Raw genomic sequence first — 18,574 nt, 5'->3', positions numbered from 1 at the left:
CCCGACCCAACCCCACACCCCCCACCCCCCCCCCCCCCCCCCCCCCCCCCCCCCCCCCCCCCCCCCCACACACCCCCCCCCCCCCCCCCCCCCCCCCCTGCCATATTCTGAAACCTGTCCATCGCTTCCCAACACATAAGAGCTTGCAGATATAAGATCAAAAGAGGAAAGTCTGAATAAAGTACATCGCAGACCTGGCATCTTTTTTGCACTTGCCTTATCGGGTCCAAGGTTGCTCTGTTTGTCACACCAGATCTCAGCCCGAGTTCAAATTGCGCCTGTACCCTGTACGAGTGACGACTAATCATGTTGTAAGCACGCTCTTTCTTTCCTTTCCTACTTCTCCCAATCTGCTACTTTCACTCTACAAGCTCAGCCCTGTGCCCTTACTATTATCAACGTAATTCGAGAGAATTGCATATCTCTTGAGGCACCAGATAACCACAACACTTGCTGACACCAGCAACAGCGTGCTTCCCCCTCCTCCTCCACGCTATACCATCCCTGTCGCCTATGCGGCGGGGGCGGCAAATGGTATGGCGGTCCCTGTTCTGGAAATGAATAATACTATTACCCACCCGGAGCGTGGCTGTCCACTGCAAGTTGGCGAGGGTATGTGCGCTCCACGATCGCTGGTGTTTCCTAAATGTCCTGCTTCCTTCAGAATATCAGAGATGTCTTACATTTTATATTGCGACAGGAACCTACACCCTTCAGGATGATTTACTCCTCGCAACACCGCCTCCCCACCCGTCTGAAGCTCCTATCATCAACCCAAACCCTCTTGCAACTCTACCCACACCCCCTACCACTGGCGTAAAGCTATCTCTTGTTACCCTCGACCCTCGAAAGAAGCCTCCGACTTTCTTGAAGTCAGGTATCACAGTTCCCCAATTTGGAGATGAAAACCCGGCGCTTGCGGCGCCACCGGTGGCAGCGAAAGACGCAGCGAAGCGAAGGAAGCCCAAGAACAACATCATCAAGAGCAGTTCTTCCTTCGTTTCGCGAGTCATTACACACGAGACATCTGCCAAGCGATTGAGCGACCGTGACCCGAACGGTGTGTTTGCCTTTGCGAATATCAACCGAGCATTCCAATGGCTCGACCTCAGTTCGCCTACGAAAGAGGAGCATCTCACCAAAGTTCTCTTCACGAAGGCGCATATGCTCTGTCACGACATCAACGAACTCACGAAGACGTCATCACATTTGGACATTGTGATGGGATCCTCGGCGGGCGACATCATTTGGTATGAGCCCATGTCGCAGAAGTACGCTCGGATCAACAAGAATGGTGTGGTCAATAACTCACCCGTCACCCACATAAAATGGCTTCCTGGGTCTGAGAACCTGTTCTTAGCGTCGCACGCTAACGGTGTGCTGGTTGTGTACGACAAAGAGAAGGAGGATGCCCTTTTCACTCCCGAGGTGAACGACCATTCCGAACAAGAAATTGGACGATTGCCATTGGACATCCTTAAATCTGTGAACTCCAAGAACCAGAAGACCAATCCGGTCTCCTTTTGGAAAATGGCAAACCAGAAAGTTTCAAGCTTCTCCTTTTCCCCTGATCAAAGGCATCTGGCCGTGGTTCTCGAAGATGGGTCGCTACGACTGATGGATTTCTTGAAAGAGGAGTATGTTTGTCCTATGTTAAGAGGACCGAACGATTACTAAATAACGCTTCTAGGGTACTGGATATATTCCGCAGCTACTATGGCGGCCTGATCTGTGTCTGCTGGTCGCCGGATGGCAAATACATCGTAACCGGAGGCCAGGATGATTTACTGACGATTTGGTCCTTCCCCGAGCGCAAGGTTGTTGCTAGATGCCAAGGACACAACTCCTGGGTTTCGTGGGTTGCATTCGACCCTTGGCGTTGTGACCAGAAGACATACCGGTTCGGCAGCGTCGGTGACGACTGCCGCCTCCTCTTGTGGGACTTCAGCGTTGGAATGCTCCACCGTCCCCGGGCACACCATGCCTCAAGTAGAAATCGATCCAGCATTGTAGTGCCAAATTCTCAAATTGCTAATCGCCACCGTGCAGACAGCGGCGACAACCGTGTGCGTTCGGACTCAAATGAAACCGACAAGTTCAATGAAGATCTCGATCAGACGACGAGTCATCCCGTGGAACCCAAGTCTCGCACAGCGCTTTTGCCCCCGATTATGGTAAGCATTTATTGACAGCCAAATTGCCTGCTTCAGAAGACTAACTGATCCGTAGTCCAAAATCGTCGGCGAAGATCCTATCTGCTGGCTTGGCTTCCAGAAAGACTGCATCATGACTTCGTCTCTTGAAGGTGTGTATAATGAGGTTGGTTGGGGCTAATTAATACTGACATTTTGACACAGGCCATATTCGCACTTGGGATCGACCCAGCGACAGCGTCATCAAATCATGATGCTCCATTTGGGATTTACAGTCTTGGAAGCCTTGGGGGTTACCAATCGAGATTTCAGTCTTTTAGCGTCGCGTTTTCTACTCCTAACACATGATATTTTTTTATGTCGATATTACCTTACCAATCTAAATCTGTACATACTGATTGTGTGTAAGGGCTGTTCTATATGTCATCCTAGAAACCAAGCGACGGCACACTTAACTCGAGGTTCTCGGGTTTCACCTCGGTTTTCACTACTAACACCGTGAGCTACCCATCTATTTTTCTTTCCTATCTGGCAACAGAATTAATGAGAATAGAGTAATGGTTAACTCAAAGATTTGACTGATAGTATAACTCCAAAATTATGAAACAGGCATAGCATCATCGCATTTCTCATTAATGGAAGGGACATAATCATCCATAGGTCCATAGACCAAATCATCAACATCAACATCAACATCATCAAGCAAAATAAATGTTTCCTAGTCAACTAGCCCAAATTTCACAATAGTAGACTTTATCCAAAAAGACTACCCCAAATACCCCAGAACTATCTCCAACTCATATATATAAGTTCCCGGATATCCAGCTGGCCAGTTTGGATGAAGGATGACCGACATCGGTGATTTAAAGGACCAGCGCAAACAGACCCAGAAGCAGACTGCCAGAAGGGGGCATGAGGACGGCAGCAGCGTTCGAGGTGGTACTTGCCGACTCCGTAGCAGTCGATGTTGTGGTCGAAGTAGTCTTGTGAGTGGTGGTCGAAGTAGTGCTCGAATGGGTTGCGGTGGACAGACTACTCGAGGTGATGGTTGAAGATGAGGTCCATTCTATGGATAAGTCAGTCCCTGTTTCTTTCATGAAGTGGGTAAAAACAAAATGCTGTCTCGGAAGCTACGCTTTCCGCCTTTACTAACCAGGGGTAGTGGATGTGTGGGTAGAAAGATATGTGGTAGATGAGATAGTGCTTGATGTGATGAAAGTCGAGGTAGGAAGATGTGTGGATGTAGTAGGTGGGATAGACGACGTGGTAATGGAAATAGAAGTAGTCGGGGTAGTAAAGGTAGATATAATGGAGGATGGAGTTGGTGTAATAGAAGAAGAAGTTGCAATTGTAGAAATAGAAGTAACTGAGGAAGAAGTGAGGGTGGTAAGCATCAAGGTAGTAGTCAAGGTCTCGGTGTAAGAAGTTGTAACTGTCAAAGTAGAGGGTGTTGAGGGGAAATAAGATGGTCCTTCAGGGGTGGAAGTATAGGTTGAAGTAATAGAAGAATAAACGGAAGAGGTAGACGCACTTGCAGAAGAGCTAGTTATAAAAGAAGATGTTGTAGGGGTAGAAATAGAAGATGAAGCAGTAGAGTAATAGGACGAGGTAGGGCTAGACGCACTGATGGAGGTGTGAGTAGCAGTCGAAGACAGGTAAGAGGAAGTAGTCGAGGAAGAAGGAGTCGAAGAAGTAAGATCACTGGTCCACGCGGTGGAAGAAATCAAGGACGAGGCAGACGAAGTTTCAAGCGCAGTACTGGTTTCCTTACCAGAGCTACTAGCACTACTAGCGATTTCACCAGGCTCAGTGACTAGGAATTGCTGAGACTGAGCCAGAATGCCGCTAGTCGGAGAGAGGAAGTTGATCTGATATCCCTTCCTAAATTGCTCATCAGTCAGTAATTCAAATAGAATGCAATGAAATTGAACTTACCCATCATCTACATCCGCGAACGTTTTTGCTTTGACAGTGTAGGAGCCCTTGGAAGAGTCTACATCATCTGCCACAATTGTCGTTGTCGGAGGGTAGACATTCTGATTGACCAGTTCGATGGTAAAGGTTTGCGGATCCGTTCTATTAATATTGTATTTCTGGTTAGCAAATTGCCAGTGTTCATAAAGCACTGGGATAACTAGCAGCTTACGAGACGGACTGCCACTTGATAGTAAGAGGCAGGTCGGGGTCAATCTTCTCACCAATCCGGGGGGAAGTGACAGTGAGACCTGATTCAACGGTTACTATATTGATTGTATTCCCGCGGACGATATTTCATACCTGCAGCTGTAGCAGCCAGAACCGCCAGGCAGATAATATTCATCCGCATATTGATTGGCTTCAATAATATCCAATATGGGGTGAAGTATTCCAAGGAAATAGTTGTCAATCTTGGAAGGTCGGGCCGAAATATAATATTCGTGAGGTTGGAGGAAGTCAAAGCCAGGGGCGATATAAGACGGGAACATGGTACTTTATAGCCCCAATGACGGTGGTAGGGGGCTGTATCTCTCACGGGGTCTTCTCAAATTTGAATGGCAATCTTTATTTTTGGACTGATTTGCCGTGATGCCTTGATCCATCACGCATCGTGCTCCCAGGTGTGTGTCAGAGTACAGAATAGTTAGGTGACGACCACACTTTCTTGTCCCCGTGGTGTGAATCTACTAGTGCGTTGCAGTCAAATGGATCTTGAGGATTAAATGTGCATTCTGTAGCTTGCAACTTCATTTTCAGCCCATATGAGAATTTTTCGTCGACTCAATCCATGATGTACAACGTCTGGAATTTTGACCGGCCGCGCGTCATAGTTTTTGTCCGTATCGCAATGGAAAGATAGATTTCGTATACATTACTTGTTCATATAACTACTTAACGCAGCCATAGTCATTGGCTAGGGCACGGGACCCCTAGGATGACTGCTGCGGCCTGTTTAGATTCGATACCGAATGGCAGGGATTCATGGTATAATTGCTCTTTTCAAACGTCTTGAGTGCCGATAATGCACTAGAAGGTCTTATAGCTATAAAATGCCCTGGGAGATTGTACGTATCAAATATCTTAGATCGATTGGGCTTACATGGAACTATATATTCAGACCTGTCAACACATACCGAAAGCTTATTCGAGGGCACCACTTTATGGTCATTGAGTCTTATTAAATAGACAACTTATTAGACGTGGGACAACAACTCCGAAAGGTCTAGCTACATCGAAAGTATTGTGTTCTAGGTACTCTCGGTCGTTATGAGCGTAAGTAGGACAAAAACCCAAGGGAATACGATTTTCAACCCAACTCCCGGCTCCACACACGGAAATGAGAAGAAGCCGGTAAGCAATTAACTCCTCATTTTGTTTAGATTTACTAGTCAGAAAGCAATCCCGCCTCCACAGAGGCTTTAGTATTTCAAAATGGTTGCCTAGGAGAGGTCTCGGAGTACATAAGATGTTGCACGAAGCATGAACATAAGGTCGGAACAGCGCTTATTGGACAACTCTTGGTAGATATTAAAATAGTCCAATTGGTATCTAGGTTGCTTGTCGGAACGAATTCTTGTCTTGACTGTCGTAATAAAAGGTCCCCGTTCAGTCTTGAGTATCTATCTCTGTCTGTGCTCTCCGACACTTCCACCACTGTCAGGCCAAGCTACGTTTGGGTTCGCAGTGCATCTTGTATAACCAATTGATCTCAAGAGTCTCAGTCTGGTCCTTCTAGAGTTGAGAGTTGTCATCAGAATTCTCCAAAGCCTCAAATATGACGTGGAATGTCCAAATGGATCTAAAAGCATTATCGGTACGGAGTATAATAATGGTAAATATTCGTCTTACGAATGGACTATGAATCATCAAGATTTTTATTGTACTCAGTGGATGATGCGGAAAGAAGTCTGCATACAATGAACATCAAGACATAATTTCAAGCATTGTATTGATCACCTGTCACATCTAAGTAGGTAGCACGTAGAATCCACATTCTAGATAGTCTGACTATAGCGGAAATTTTTCATGCACGATAAATGCACCTTACTTTTCCACTTCAATCCGGGGAACCTCAACGCTCAAGGACACTGCGACCACCGTCGACAGTGATCCTATTCCGCACTCGAATGCGAGCGTACGCTGTTCCGAGCTGGACAACGCGATCCGAAGTAGGCTCATCTTTGGCCCGAGTGCTGTCTGCAGAGGACGAGCCTTCTTCACTAACTGGCCGATCGGAAGAGGTGACACTTGAAGCCTCCTCATTCTCTTTGGCATTGTGCTTTGCAATGTCCAACAGCGCTGTTGGACAGAATACCAGAGCTTCACCAGTCGGCAAACGAACAATCTTGTGAAAGATCGAGGCCGCGGCGTTTGCATCAGATTTCTCAATACCAGCTCCCGCGATGTGTGACTTTATTGCCTTGAACCAAGCTGGCGACGAGAAGCGATGGATAATAGTCACATTGCACAGCTCGAGAAGTGACGGTGAAAGAGTCGGTTCCTGTGTGGCTATCAAGACGCGGGCGGCTAGATGTCGCTGCTGGCGGACGACAGATAGCAGTGTCTCCGTCAGATCTGCGGCTTCTGTCGACGTTGAGGTCATGAACTAGAATCAAATTAAGTGTCAGTATAAAAGATAATAGATGACTCAGGAAATTAGGAAGGGCCACAAACCTTGTGTGCTTCATCCAGAGCAATGATACGACCTGTGTCTCGGCGGTTCTTCAAAAACAGGGAAACGGCGATGTTGAAGAGAGCGCATGCATCTTCTTGACCAACGAACGGGCAGCTCAAATCAACTATTGTCAAACTGCCCGGAGGAAATTTCCAGACATCATCAACATCGTGTTGCTTTGACTTGTTGGGACTTGCACCAGGCACAGATCCAGGTTCAAAAAATGACTCGAGCACCTCCAAGCGCATATTCAAAGGCCCGATTTGGCCTTTCAAGAAAGTTTCACGTTGCAGAATATTTCTGAACGCACTATAATTGAATCCGGATTTCCCCTGGTTGGCTATAGCCATGTCTCGAAGAATCTTCATCACAACCTATGTGAGTAGCTTATTAGTACGTTTTCAGCTTGAATGAAAGGTGTGCTGACATACCTCAATGTAAAGAGGTTGCTCGGCTTTGTTGCCGATGCCCATCAAGGTCTTCATCATGCCGATGTTGAGATCCTTTTGTGGCAGATACAATGGCTTCACCGTCAGCATTTTGGAACCGCCTGCCAGTGTTTTGTATGCCTTTTTCATGGCAAGGTAGTTGGTCGGGGAGACCAAAACTTGGACAGGAATGCCTGAGGAGTAGAGATAAGCTGCCTCACACAACTGCGTGCTGGAAAATGCAGTGAAATTGTCATAGTGAATGACTAGTCCAGCCAGAGGTGATGCTAGCTTCCCAGCTGGGGAGGATGCAATCAATGCATTTTCCAGAAGGCAGGACAGGGTATGACTTTTACCACTTCCTTGACTCCCACAGATGAAGGCAGACCAAGGCGCTGACACGTTTGCATACACAAGATCATCTTGTGTCGGTGTGTTGCTGGACCGGTTACGCAGACCAAGCAGTCCATACTGTGGAAATGTGTCTCTCTCAAGAGCTTGATCGCTATACAGACGGTCGGTGTCCAGGACCTGACAAGCAGAGAGTGAGAATAGAGGTGCCGTTATCAGTTCCTCGTCCAAGCGGGTGTTTTCGTATGGCGATGTTTTCGAGGAACCAGTGTCCCCTTTGACAAGCTTCATATGCTCACCTATCTCCAAGGTATTCATAGAAAGTTGGAGAGACTCCATAATGTAAGCTCTTGATGGGGATAGTGGGAGCTCGCGGTGGAGACAAGATGATGAGGGTTGAACGAGTCAAAAAGAAGGCAGGAAACAGTTGAATTTAAATTAAAATTCTAGAATAATCTAATGTCAAACATCACAGTAAACTTCTAGAATGCCTCTGCGATATGTTTGTTCCTTCTATCGCTGTATGGATTTGCAGGACTACATTATCATGCAAAAGGGTTACTCTACTATTTGCTTCATATCTCCGATACTCTAATAGTACAAGGACTCCTATGTCACCCCTGGATAGGAAATTGAGCCTAAGGGTATAAATTGGAAGCCTCAAGATGATCATCACGGCCCAGGGGTGTTCCCGAAGCCACAAAAGCTTGGCAGCGGATGCATAGAAGAAAACTTGGACACGTGACATATACGTAAGAAGACCTTGTGATTTGATATGCTTCGCTTCGCTCCGCAATCATGTTCAGGGGAGACTTCCTCATCATTTCAAAAATGCGTGTTCTCTCTAGATCATTATGGCAAATCAGACGAACATGTTCCCTGCAAGTGCCTCTGACATTTTGTCGACTCAACCACACGATGGCTGGAGAAAGAATCGAAGCACAGAGCTTACCACGGTATCATGAAAAGCATTACTACCCGGTAAAAATTGGCGAGGTGTTTAAGGACCAGTACCGGGTTATTGCAAAGCTAGGATACGGGGCGTATCCCACTGTTTGGCTTGCCTGGGATCAGAGGTTTGCAAATCCTACTTATCCTATCTGTTTCTGAATACTGAGTATTCACGCACTCTTTAGGGCAGAGCAGTATACCTCACTCAAAGTATGTATTAGCCAAGGTACCGACTCTTCCCCGATTCTTAACGAGATCAACATGCTGCGGCGCTTGAAGAGATTCGCGGATACCGATGAAGGCGACCATCCCAGGGTGGGGTTTACGCGTCTTGCAGACGATATCTTTGAAAATGATCAAGCGTCCCTACATGGCCGATACTACTGCATCGCTTCAAAACCCGAAGGCCAGAGTATTCGCGTGTTACAGGAGGCGTTTCCAAATAGTATCCTGCCCAAGCTTCTGGTGAAATCCATCATACACTGCTTGTGGTTTTCCGTCGACTGGCTTCATTCAGTCTGCGGTGTCATACATACTAGTACGTTCAAATGAGGTAGCGGCACCTTTTGCATCTCCCACTTACTAAACTGTGAGCAGATATTTCACCTCAAAATGTTCTGATGCAACTCGATGATGATAGCTGCCTCAAGGACATCGAGAGCCAAGAGTCACAGGATCCTAGCGTCCCTATAATGACGACTGATGGAGCGGCTCCCGTATACAGGTCTCGACGAGCTAAGATGATGGAGCTTTTAGGTGACCCGATTCTTATTGATTTTGGGCAAATGCGGCTAGCAGAAGGACAGACTAACCAGGATTGGTGGATGTCTGATTTGTATAAAGCTCCAGAGGTCCTCTTAGGCCTGCCTTGGGAGTATCCTGTTGATGTGTTCTCTATCGGTGTCATGGTAAGTACTAGTACACCTAAACTTTGTGATACTATGTCTAACTCAGGTCCAAAACCAATCAGACACTTGAGCTCACGGAAGGGAAGAACCTATTCGACCCCATTGACCGAGTCAACAATCAGTATGTTCTTCCGTTGGCACTGGCCCAGTATATCGGATATCTGGGTCCTCCACCACTGGAGATGATTCGCAAGAGTCCACTATTTTCAGCATATTTTGATGAACAGGGTAAGTCTCCCTTGAACCCTAGGCTTCACAGTTGAGCTTACCAAAGCTTTTTTATAGGCAACTGGGTGTCGGAGCCCCCCATCCCCAAAACTACTTTGGAGGAATTCGTCACTACCATCCCACCAGGAGAGGAAAAAGACCGGTTTCTCCGGTTCATACGCAAGATACTAACGTGGGATCCGGAAGTGAGGGCCGACTCGTATGAGCTCATGCAAGACGAATGGATGATGAGGCATGCTTCAGAGCAAGATCTGGTGGAATTGAAGAACCAGCTGTTTTCATAGGATCAGAATGGGCGAACAATATACGTACTGTTTATTAACAGAGCGCGTTGAGGATTGCTTTTTAATAATATCCTGGCTCAAGAATTGGAGCGCTTACATGAAATCTCTACCTAGAAGTAGTTAAATCATAATCAAGTTTTATTATAAACAAGGACCGCCCAGCAATCAGATGCCGGGTGTTCAAAGGCTTGATTTCATTGCTCAGATGCTTTTTCTTTGGTTTTTTTAACTTATCATGTCCTAATTCTGAGATCTTCATCTTCTAGGTAGAAGATATAAAGAGGAAGAAATGACAGAAAACTGGAAATATGCAAGGCAAATATGAGGTTGATCAAATTTTTGTAGAGAGAATGTGTCAACATGGTCTTTCGGTGTGGCGCAAAACAAATGTACCAGTCTGGTCAATTATTGAGTCCCAGTTCTTCCATAGTCTTCTCCAAGGTCGTCTTCATGAACTCCTTCATAACCAAATCTTCACCACAAACGGACTCATAAAGAATTTTGGAGGTGATGTTGACCCCCATATTCATCAACTTACTGATGAGTACGTTCTCTCTCCGAAGGACTGCATACCGCAGGATGGACCCAATTTGAGTAATATCATAACCAGTGTCAATGATCAAATCAATCAGCCTCCTATCACCACCAACGAGCGCAGCGTGGAGGGTATTGGGGATGAGGTTCGACCAGCCTGCGGTGGGGATCCCTCGAACTGTCACTCCGATCTTGTGACCTTGGACCAATCTTGATCGTGTTTTCTCGGGGGGATCGTCTGGGCGTAGATCTGGAGCGAACCGCAACACGAACTCGGAATTTTCGTCATTCACATCCGCACCCTGTTTGAGTGCATACCTGACAACACTTACTTTGCTGTGCCAGAGTCCCTCGTACAGGATGATCTGGGCAGCATCTTTGACGGTGAGATTTCGATCGCCACTCCCAAGGAAAGAGAACAGCGCCTTGAGCACGGGTAAATGACCGCGAGCCGCAGCAATCTTCAGAGGTCGTCGCAACTTGAAGGCACCCGTGAATGCGAGAGCATCGCTGGAAAGTAACAACTCAACGACATTGACATGGCCATTTCCTGCAGCCTGTCTCAGTGGAGTTTCGTAATGTTCATCCAACAAGTTGGGATTGACGCCTTTCTCAAGGAAAAGATTGACGCAAGACAGTGAGCCAAATTCGGCTGCTGCGGTCAATGGGTGTGATTTGGGGTGCCGTGGGATGACACTCAAAGACTCGGGTGCGTCGCGATCGATCAAATGAGACCTGAATCTATCTCGCCGTGGAATTTTAGCGCCAGCCTTCAGGCACTTGTGTATGGTGCCCTCCAGGCCTCGCTTAGCTGCCCATAGGATAATATAGCTGTGTTCCTGTGCTGAGCAGCTCTTGTATAGTTTCTCGTCGAACATGAGGGCGAAACGCGGGCTCGTGCGAATCAAGGCATTGCGGTCTTTCTGGGAATGCAGATTCTTCTCAATCATGAGAATGAGCTCTGTGGGTAGAATATCAAGCGACATGATCGCTGTCGCCAGAGGCAATGTCAAAGTACTGGGTGCTGAAGATGTGACAGTCGAGGGAAAGAGAATCGAGATGAAGGGTTTGTAACAAAGATGAAAGAAAGATTGGCTAGAAGAATAAACAAGTTGCCAAGCAGAGAAAGGAATCCAAGATGAGATATGAGCGGGTGGGAGATGAGCACTTGAGGTTGAGGAAGAGAGAAGAAAGTTGAGTAGATGGGGATTTTGAGCAGATAAAGTGCGAGTGATAGTAAAGCCACAATCACAAGGAGGAAAATCAGATGGAGGTGGACAATGTATAGCAATTGAGGCTTGTTGCGTACCCAGGTGGCCTTGTTTGTCAGGCGTCTCCCACTTTCTATACCCAAGGTTGTCCTTGAGGCTGAATTGGCCGTAACCTACGGTTTACCTAGAATCCAACTTGTTTATATTATTCCTATTAATAAACATTTGAGCATTGGAAACATTTGAATCAAAGAGATATGTGCTATGAGTCGACCTTCTACCTGAGTCCTATGTAAATGAACTACTTCTGTTACCATTAGCAATTCAATAAGACCTTACCTATATAATATCTATGGGTTAAGCCCTCGACTACTTTCTAATACCGTGGATTGTTCGAGAATGTTATTCTCTAGCATATAATCCCTCGCCAGAGACCTGATCCGCCAGCGCTATTAATGCAATCTCCAAATCACCGGGTCCATCGACTTCAACATTCGTCCTAGCCTGATTATGAGACGGTATTGGTGTGAGTTGTGAATGCCACGAGAAGACTGGGTGTTACACAGCTCTATCCTGAGGGGACAAAAATTGCATTCGCCTGAGCAGTCAATCCTAGCCGTAAATTCACACTCGCCTGTTCCAGCTCTTTGGGTATATTCACAACATCGCGGGTCACAAAGTCACCATGATAGTCAATCAAGGCGGCTTCCACCATTGACCGCAGTTCGGGATCTGCAGTAACGGCCCAAGCTGCCGAGAGACACATTATCACGTATCCTGCTCCAACAGGTCTGTAAACATTGGACTTCTGAGCATGTTCGAGAGTTTCCTTAACAAGAGATTTCGATTCTACCATGCATGTATAGTCACTGGGATCCAATGCCTGGAGAATGCAATTGAAAAATGTCGTGATTGCGAGACCAATTCCATGGGTGCGGAGATAATGTGCTCTCAAGATACGGCCCATGAAGGTTTCTGTCATAGTGAGCCCGGACTTTTCAAATTCGACTGTTCGTACTTGCAATTCGCCCAGGATCAATTTGCATTTTTCGTATATTGGTCGGACTTCCATCGTCAATAGCATCAAATCTTCGCCATCGCGTATAGCTTGTTTGCCGCGTCTCATTAGAACTGGGGCTCGCGCTAGACATCGCAAAATCTGGCCTTCGGGTTGATCTTGATCAAAGTCATTTTTGACTAAGGAATCCCACTCCTCGGAGCTCAGGTCGACAGCATCATTGTATAAGCCCTCGAATAACTTAGGTATATGATTAGCTTAGGCAAGAAATGTGGTGGAGTCGTGTGTGGCCTACCACGCTTCCACGTAAAGAGAGGAACAATTTACGCTCAAAGTCATCGCGTGGCCCAAAGTTCTTTCGCGCGTGCAGAATGCTGGCGGCCCCTTGCGCATGTCCTGATATCATTTGCCCGTTATTTCCGATGAATGTTTGGCAGACCAAAAGTATCATGACAGCACATAGTGTGCTGGAAGCACTCGCCTGGACTGGGTGGTCTAGATAGACTCTCAGGGTCTTGAGCGCATATGAATACTTGGCTAGTGTCTCAGCCGAAACCGATTGACCGGTGCAGAAGCCTGCGTGGGCAGTGGTTACAGCGTCAACTGCGTGGTCGAGTGCTTCGTTGCTGCCGAGTCGTCGGGGTATATCTTCCAGGAAAGTGCCGAAAGCCCACCACAGATTGTACCGGAGGTCAGTGGATCGTTTTATGGCGCCGACGAACGAATTGGTCAACGACATCATACTATTGCCAGGACATGCCCGGGGTATTTCAAAAGAAAAAATTACTTTTTCTGTTGATTTTGATCTTGATGTGAGAGTCATTTGACCGCTTCGATTTGATTTGGGGGAAAATTGTTGCTCTTTGAACTTGAATCGTTGCTGACCGGACCCCACACAGCTCACTTTCAGACGAAGACATCGTCCACACTCAGGTTGTTTCTCGTCACACTTGGCATATTATTAAGATTAGCAACGTGTGATATAGTCTTATGGCACGTACCTTTTTCTTCTGCTTGCGACACGCGTCACAGGCCCGACCTGTTGGGACGCCCGGCATGGTGGGGTGAAGACCTGAGTGGAGAAGCGGAGCGTGGATCTCAAAACAAACACTGGAGGCTTTCAGTAGCGCGTCTATATTCAGTGCGGAATACGCCGTAGACAGCTACAAAATCATAATATATTGCACTAAAAAAGGCTCTAAGCAACTAGGTTGAGGTTATTGCGGCTGCCCAGTCTAACCGCTTCGGGTCAAATGTACCGCTCCTCAAGGCTGAGTTGTACGTCGCTGATTGGCCGGTTTATTAGCTATAATAACAAGGCTGAATTGCTCGGTCTAACCCGATATGAACCTATAGCGCTTCACGCTTCATTATGTGGAGCATCGCCATTTAGCCCGCCAAAAGCTACGCTATGTGTCCAGATGGTCTTACGGAGCGCATGAGTGAGAAATATATTTGATCGTCATACCTATCCTCGTGACATCCGATATTGCACCCTTATTTACAGCTTAGCTTGTTCGAGAGGGCTCAGCTTTCTCAAAGGAGGCCCTCCTCTGCTTCCGTCACCTGCCATCGGCCCCTTCGAGTCACCTCCCTGGGGCGGGTTCATCCTCCACTTTTGGCGCAAAGCTTCAGGTGCTTTGTTCTCGAAGCAGTCCGCGATATACTGGCCCAGGATAGGGAGGAATTTGAATCCACTAAAACCAGGTTAGTTAGTATAAAGTCTTACTGTGCAAAGTGATAGTTCCATCAAAACTTACTGTCCTGCACCACCAGTAGCCATGAATAGGCCCTGGATGGTTGGGTGGTGGTCAATAATAAAGTCACCATTAGGGGTATCCGTGTACCAGCACAGTCGACGGTTCATCCAAGGGCGGTCCCCCAGCTTAGGGAAGAACTGACGCAATCCCTTTCGCAGCGATTCATCGGCATCGTCGGGCAGATATCCAGTGGCCGCATTGCTGCTTTCGAGCTTTGGCGATGAGAGTGACTTCTGAACACCGTCCACATTGACAACGATATCAGTTGCATATCCGTAACCGTGGCGTGCCATCTTGAGAACATTTGTGTCTGGTGTGGGCGGGAACGAGAAAACACCAGAGCTCATGTTAATCATGACCGGGATCTTTCTCATCTCGAGAGCCTCCTCCTCGGTCAACTGAATGAAACCAACAGGCTGGCCAGAGGAAGATGCCACATGACCCATGTTTACAAGACGGTTGGTCCACGCTCCGGTGCTCAAGATCACCTGTGAAGCAAGCAATACCTGGCCTCCAACAAGGTTGACACCAACAACGCGCGACCCCACCCTGCGCAGGGAGACAACAGTACCGCGAGGCCCGGCAATGATGGAAACGCCCGCGACAGTACACTTGGAAGCAAGCTTCTGAATACTGCCTGCGGCATCAGCCCATCCACCTTTCGGATTGTGATATCCGTTCATGCCGGAAAAGTCTGCTTGAACACTAGGGTAAAGTTTGCGGATATCCATGGCGTCGTCGAGATCGTCTAATTTGCCACCTGCCGCCCGAATGATAGTCTTAGATTTCTCTATATATGCATTCTTGGGCGTTTCCGAAAACATGGCGAATCCCGATTCAAAGTATTGATCTTTGTACTCGGTGGTCCATCCATTGTATGCTTCCCGGGCCATTCGAGAGTAGATTGGGTCGGCATAGTCAGCGCGAATAATGCGCGAGATGTCAACGCTGCTTCCATCTGCTGATGGTGGTACAAATCGATCGACGACGGTGATATCCGTATATCCGCGCTTGTTGAGTTCAAGAGCGGTCGAAAGACCGAAGACGCCGGCGCCCACGATCACAATGGAGTCTGTCTTAGCTGTAGTCATTTTGAAGAACAGATTGACAGCCAGAGGGATTTTGTCAAATTGCAATCGGTTGGAGGATTTCCCAGGATTATAAAATGCAGAGGGTGTCGGTAAGGAAAGCCGGTTCAGTACCGTCTTGGCGTCCGGCAAAGTCGGATCCGGTCCGTGTTCCCCGGATCGGAGGTAGATATGCATAGAATGTTTACATTCTAAACTCACGTTGGGTTAACGCTTAGCCAATCCTCAAACGCCCTCCCATAATCTTGAAGCTGCAGGAACAAGGTATCACCGCCGCTATCACCGCCGCTAAAGTCCATATTGGGATCTCCCGGAAGCCCGGAAAAGTCCATCCTCGGTGAGGTCTGACTCGGCGTTTGTATAGGATCTTCAGTCTGTTCAGGTGGGTAGGTGACGCACTCGGGAGCCACTGTCTTGTGACCTGATATCCCAGCAGATCCAATCAAAGCAAAATCACGTTCGGTGATAGCGCCAGCCGAAGGATCCCCGGAGCATCCGACACTGTCTTTGGCAAGTTCCGGGCCAAAGATGTCACTAGCAGGATCTGATATATTGCTCGCATGGGCATATACTAAAATTTTCCATAATAATTGCAAGTTCACAGACCACTTCTGACGGGAGTTGGTTCCTGCTGGGGCGGTGTTGTCTGTCATAAGGCCTCCAGGGGAAACGCTGTCCCGGAGTTGTTGGAGTTGTCGGACCTTGAAGTGACATCAGGACCGGTGTGCCAAAGAAACAGCTTGGAAAAAGAACTAACCTGTCGATCAATGTGTGGCCACCGACAACCCATATTGCGTAGGAATCTAAGGCATTTCTCAAATCCCGTTTGCGCCTTTCTCTTAAAAGCTTCATCCTCGACAAAACTATGTTGAAGATAGATCGTAGCGACAATTGCCACACATTGCCCTAAAGTCGGGTCAGATACCTCGAAGCTTTTGGCCTCGATAAGCTCAAGAAAATGAATGACCCAGCCCGAGTGGAAGGTCAGCTGCTCGAAAGAATTCCGGAGGAATGACTGAGGCATTGTCCTCCGGAAGTTCCGAAGTCGCATAGATAAAAGAAACGGATGGTTTACTAAACAAGGCACCGCGTGCCAAACCAACTGGAAGAATAGCCATGGGCTCCAATAGTCACGATGAGCCTGAAGTTCGGCGGGGGGATGGTCTTGGAACCGACTTGCATGAAGTCGGAACCTAAGTGGCATGAGACTCTCATGCTCACAGTGTCGGAAATTTAGCATGGCGTACTCAGAATTTGGAGACCATGGGGGATGAGCGTCAACGCCTACATGGCTTGCGGCATAAATACATGCCATCGCCCACAGCTCGCTTGTGTAAACACTGCTACCATTGATGCCAATATCTGGCTTGGAGTCACAGCTGGTACCATAGGCGATCTCTTTGTTGAAAATCATGGTTGCCAATGGAGAGACGGTTTGACCAGGCTCTGCAAGTAAGTCCAAGCTGTCTCCAGGTGGATGTAGGGACCCCTGGAGGTTCCTAAGCATGACAATACTTACATGGCAGAGCTTCCGCTCATCGCGCTCAGTTTCCAAATTGCTTAGAGACTCCAGGCCATTTATTCTGAGGTTTCTCATCAAATATGTGGCAAGTGTGGTATAAGACCCCGCGCGAATGATATGACCCGCTGAACAGATGGAATACAATGTTAGGAATAGACACAAGGGCACGGGCCGGGATTGCTTTACCTGTGAACTCCAGCATACTTAGAAGGCATAGGGTCTGGATAGTAGATAGCTCCACAGTACCTGATGCCAAACGCATCATGACCATCTGAGAGGCCCTTTCTGTTTTTATTTTGATCTCCAGTTGTATATCCTGGTCAATGATCCCTGGTCTTTTGAAACGGACTCCAAGAGCTTCAATTGCGAGTAGAAGCTCGGGGTCCCGCTTCCCCAGGGAGACTAGAGAAGATCTGTGGGGGAATAACAGAAGGGGCTGTGCGTTACAAAAGGTCAGATAAAGTTCAGCATCTGGGATCGCAGGTGATCCAGCTCTATTTCATTTGTTAATGAATGTCTCCTGCGAGTATATCCCAAGTTGAACTCACATAGAAAAGCTTGCCGGGGGTGGAAGCTCTGGTATCTGAGGGTTATTCTCGGGAACAACTGGCGAAGGGAGGTGATTTGAGGCAGGTCGCCTACGAGTTCAATCAGCCAAATGGAACGAAACAGAACGGAAATCAGAACCGACGTGATATATTCCACCAACTGTTCCAGTTTCCCCTCAATGCCGGAAATGCGTTGCTCCTATGCCACATTAGAATTTGCTTAGGTCTGGACATCAATGCTACTTACCATCATCTTCTGCGAGTGCACCAGGCCTTCATCTACAATCTCAGCGCCTGCATATACGCATTGTTGACCCAGTCGCTCGCAGTACGAGCAAATCGGTTTCTCCCCTGGGCAACGCGACTTTTTCCGGCTGCGGGAATGTCAGCTCCAATTGGCTCTCAGCTTAGGACATCTGAGGTTCAAGCTCACCGACATGGCTCACAAGCCTGACGGACTCGTTTTGATGGTCTTTCATCTTCAATTGAGGCCATTTTGCAAATCATGATAAAAAAAAAGTTTGACCTGAACTGTTCCACGCGGGTAAAACGACGATCCAAGGCGGGGAACGGCTGTGGGTCCGAAAACGATACATATCAAGTACAATATAGCCTCCCCAGCTTCTCTTCTATATTTCTCTATCTAGGCTCGATGGGATTTGACTGTGAGAAGAAGAACAGAAACAATACCCGAGGGCACAATTCAGTGAAAGACGTGTGGGTTTGGTTGAGCCATCTTCGGGCACTGTCACAATAATCCCAAATGGGTTTCAAAAGCGCCAAACTTGGGTGTTTATTCTACACTCATTCGAGAGATGGTCGCAGATATCAGCATGATATCCAATTGCAAGATCACTTTCCTCTTGATCATGAGCTATCGCTATCCGCCCATCATGAAACTCGAAGTTGCGTACAAAGTGGACCCGTATTATAGATCAT

The 18,574-nt window shown here is 47.5% G+C and overlaps 8 protein-coding genes across 8 annotated transcripts; 2 read left to right on the top strand and 6 right to left on the bottom strand.

The window, feature by feature from the left end:
- Window positions 1-306: 306 nt before the first annotated feature.
- LCP9604111_6729 (WD40 repeat domain-containing protein) lies at window positions 307-2,407 on the top strand (the record flags this gene model as incomplete). Its single annotated transcript, XM_039074682.1, has 6 exons — window positions 307-311; window positions 470-612; window positions 701-1,637; window positions 1,691-2,174; window positions 2,230-2,305; window positions 2,358-2,407. The coding sequence occupies 6 exons, from the start codon at window positions 307-309 to the stop codon at window positions 2,405-2,407; spliced, it is 1,695 nt and encodes a 564-aa protein (XP_038927368.1).
- A 609-nt stretch (window positions 2,408-3,016) lies between these two features.
- Window positions 3,017-4,479, bottom strand: LCP9604111_6728 (GPI anchored serine-threonine rich family protein; the record flags this gene model as incomplete). The annotated part of the gene is made up of 5 exons (XM_039074681.1): window positions 3,017-3,219; window positions 3,307-4,034; window positions 4,089-4,229; window positions 4,300-4,378; window positions 4,431-4,479. 5 exons carry the CDS (start codon window positions 4,477-4,479, stop codon window positions 3,017-3,019), a joined length of 1,200 nt encoding a protein of 399 aa, XP_038927367.1.
- Window positions 4,480-6,201: 1,722 nt separating this feature from the next.
- Window positions 6,202-7,922, bottom strand: LCP9604111_6727 (uncharacterized protein; the record flags this gene model as incomplete). The annotated part of the gene is made up of 3 exons (XM_039074680.1): window positions 6,202-6,735; window positions 6,804-7,178; window positions 7,236-7,922. 3 exons carry the CDS (start codon window positions 7,920-7,922, stop codon window positions 6,202-6,204), a joined length of 1,596 nt encoding a protein of 531 aa, XP_038927366.1.
- A 579-nt stretch (window positions 7,923-8,501) lies between these two features.
- Window positions 8,502-9,954, top strand: LCP9604111_6726 (uncharacterized protein; the record flags this gene model as incomplete). Its single annotated transcript, XM_039074679.1, has 5 exons — window positions 8,502-8,659; window positions 8,720-9,072; window positions 9,132-9,442; window positions 9,505-9,670; window positions 9,728-9,954. The coding sequence occupies 5 exons, from the start codon at window positions 8,502-8,504 to the stop codon at window positions 9,952-9,954; spliced, it is 1,215 nt and encodes a 404-aa protein (XP_038927365.1).
- A 401-nt stretch (window positions 9,955-10,355) lies between these two features.
- LCP9604111_6725 (ankyrin repeat domain-containing protein) lies at window positions 10,356-11,474 on the bottom strand (the record flags this gene model as incomplete). The annotated part of the gene is made up of 1 exon (XM_039074678.1): window positions 10,356-11,474. One exon carries the CDS (start codon window positions 11,472-11,474, stop codon window positions 10,356-10,358), a length of 1,119 nt encoding a protein of 372 aa, XP_038927364.1.
- A 793-nt stretch (window positions 11,475-12,267) lies between these two features.
- On the bottom strand, window positions 12,268-13,775 carry LCP9604111_6724 (Zn(II)2Cys6 transcription factor domain-containing protein; the record flags this gene model as incomplete). Its single annotated transcript, XM_039074677.1, has 3 exons — window positions 12,268-12,957; window positions 13,013-13,666; window positions 13,719-13,775. 3 exons carry the CDS (start codon window positions 13,773-13,775, stop codon window positions 12,268-12,270), a joined length of 1,401 nt encoding a protein of 466 aa, XP_038927363.1.
- A 443-nt stretch (window positions 13,776-14,218) lies between these two features.
- LCP9604111_6723 (NAD(P)/FAD-dependent oxidoreductase) lies at window positions 14,219-15,568 on the bottom strand (the record flags this gene model as incomplete). The annotated part of the gene is made up of 2 exons (XM_039074676.1): window positions 14,219-14,414; window positions 14,478-15,568. The coding sequence occupies 2 exons, from the start codon at window positions 15,566-15,568 to the stop codon at window positions 14,219-14,221; spliced, it is 1,287 nt and encodes a 428-aa protein (XP_038927362.1).
- Window positions 15,569-15,762: 194 nt separating this feature from the next.
- Window positions 15,763-18,130, bottom strand: LCP9604111_6722 (Zn(II)2Cys6 transcription factor; the record flags this gene model as incomplete). The annotated part of the gene is made up of 7 exons (XM_039074675.1): window positions 15,763-16,266; window positions 16,323-17,212; window positions 17,274-17,581; window positions 17,636-17,725; window positions 17,779-17,834; window positions 17,883-18,009; window positions 18,069-18,130. 7 exons carry the CDS (start codon window positions 18,128-18,130, stop codon window positions 15,763-15,765), a joined length of 2,037 nt encoding a protein of 678 aa, XP_038927361.1.
- Between the last annotated feature and the right edge of the window lie 444 nt (window positions 18,131-18,574).

Source organism: Penicillium roqueforti (assembly GCF_015533775.1).
Source record: "Penicillium roqueforti strain LCP96 04111 chromosome Unknown scaffold_18, whole genome shotgun sequence".
Lineage (NCBI taxonomy): Eukaryota > Fungi > Ascomycota > Eurotiomycetes > Eurotiales > Aspergillaceae > Penicillium > Penicillium roqueforti.
The sequence above is the reverse complement of the archived record's forward strand: the minus strand, read 5'-3'. Positions and strand labels throughout refer to the sequence as shown.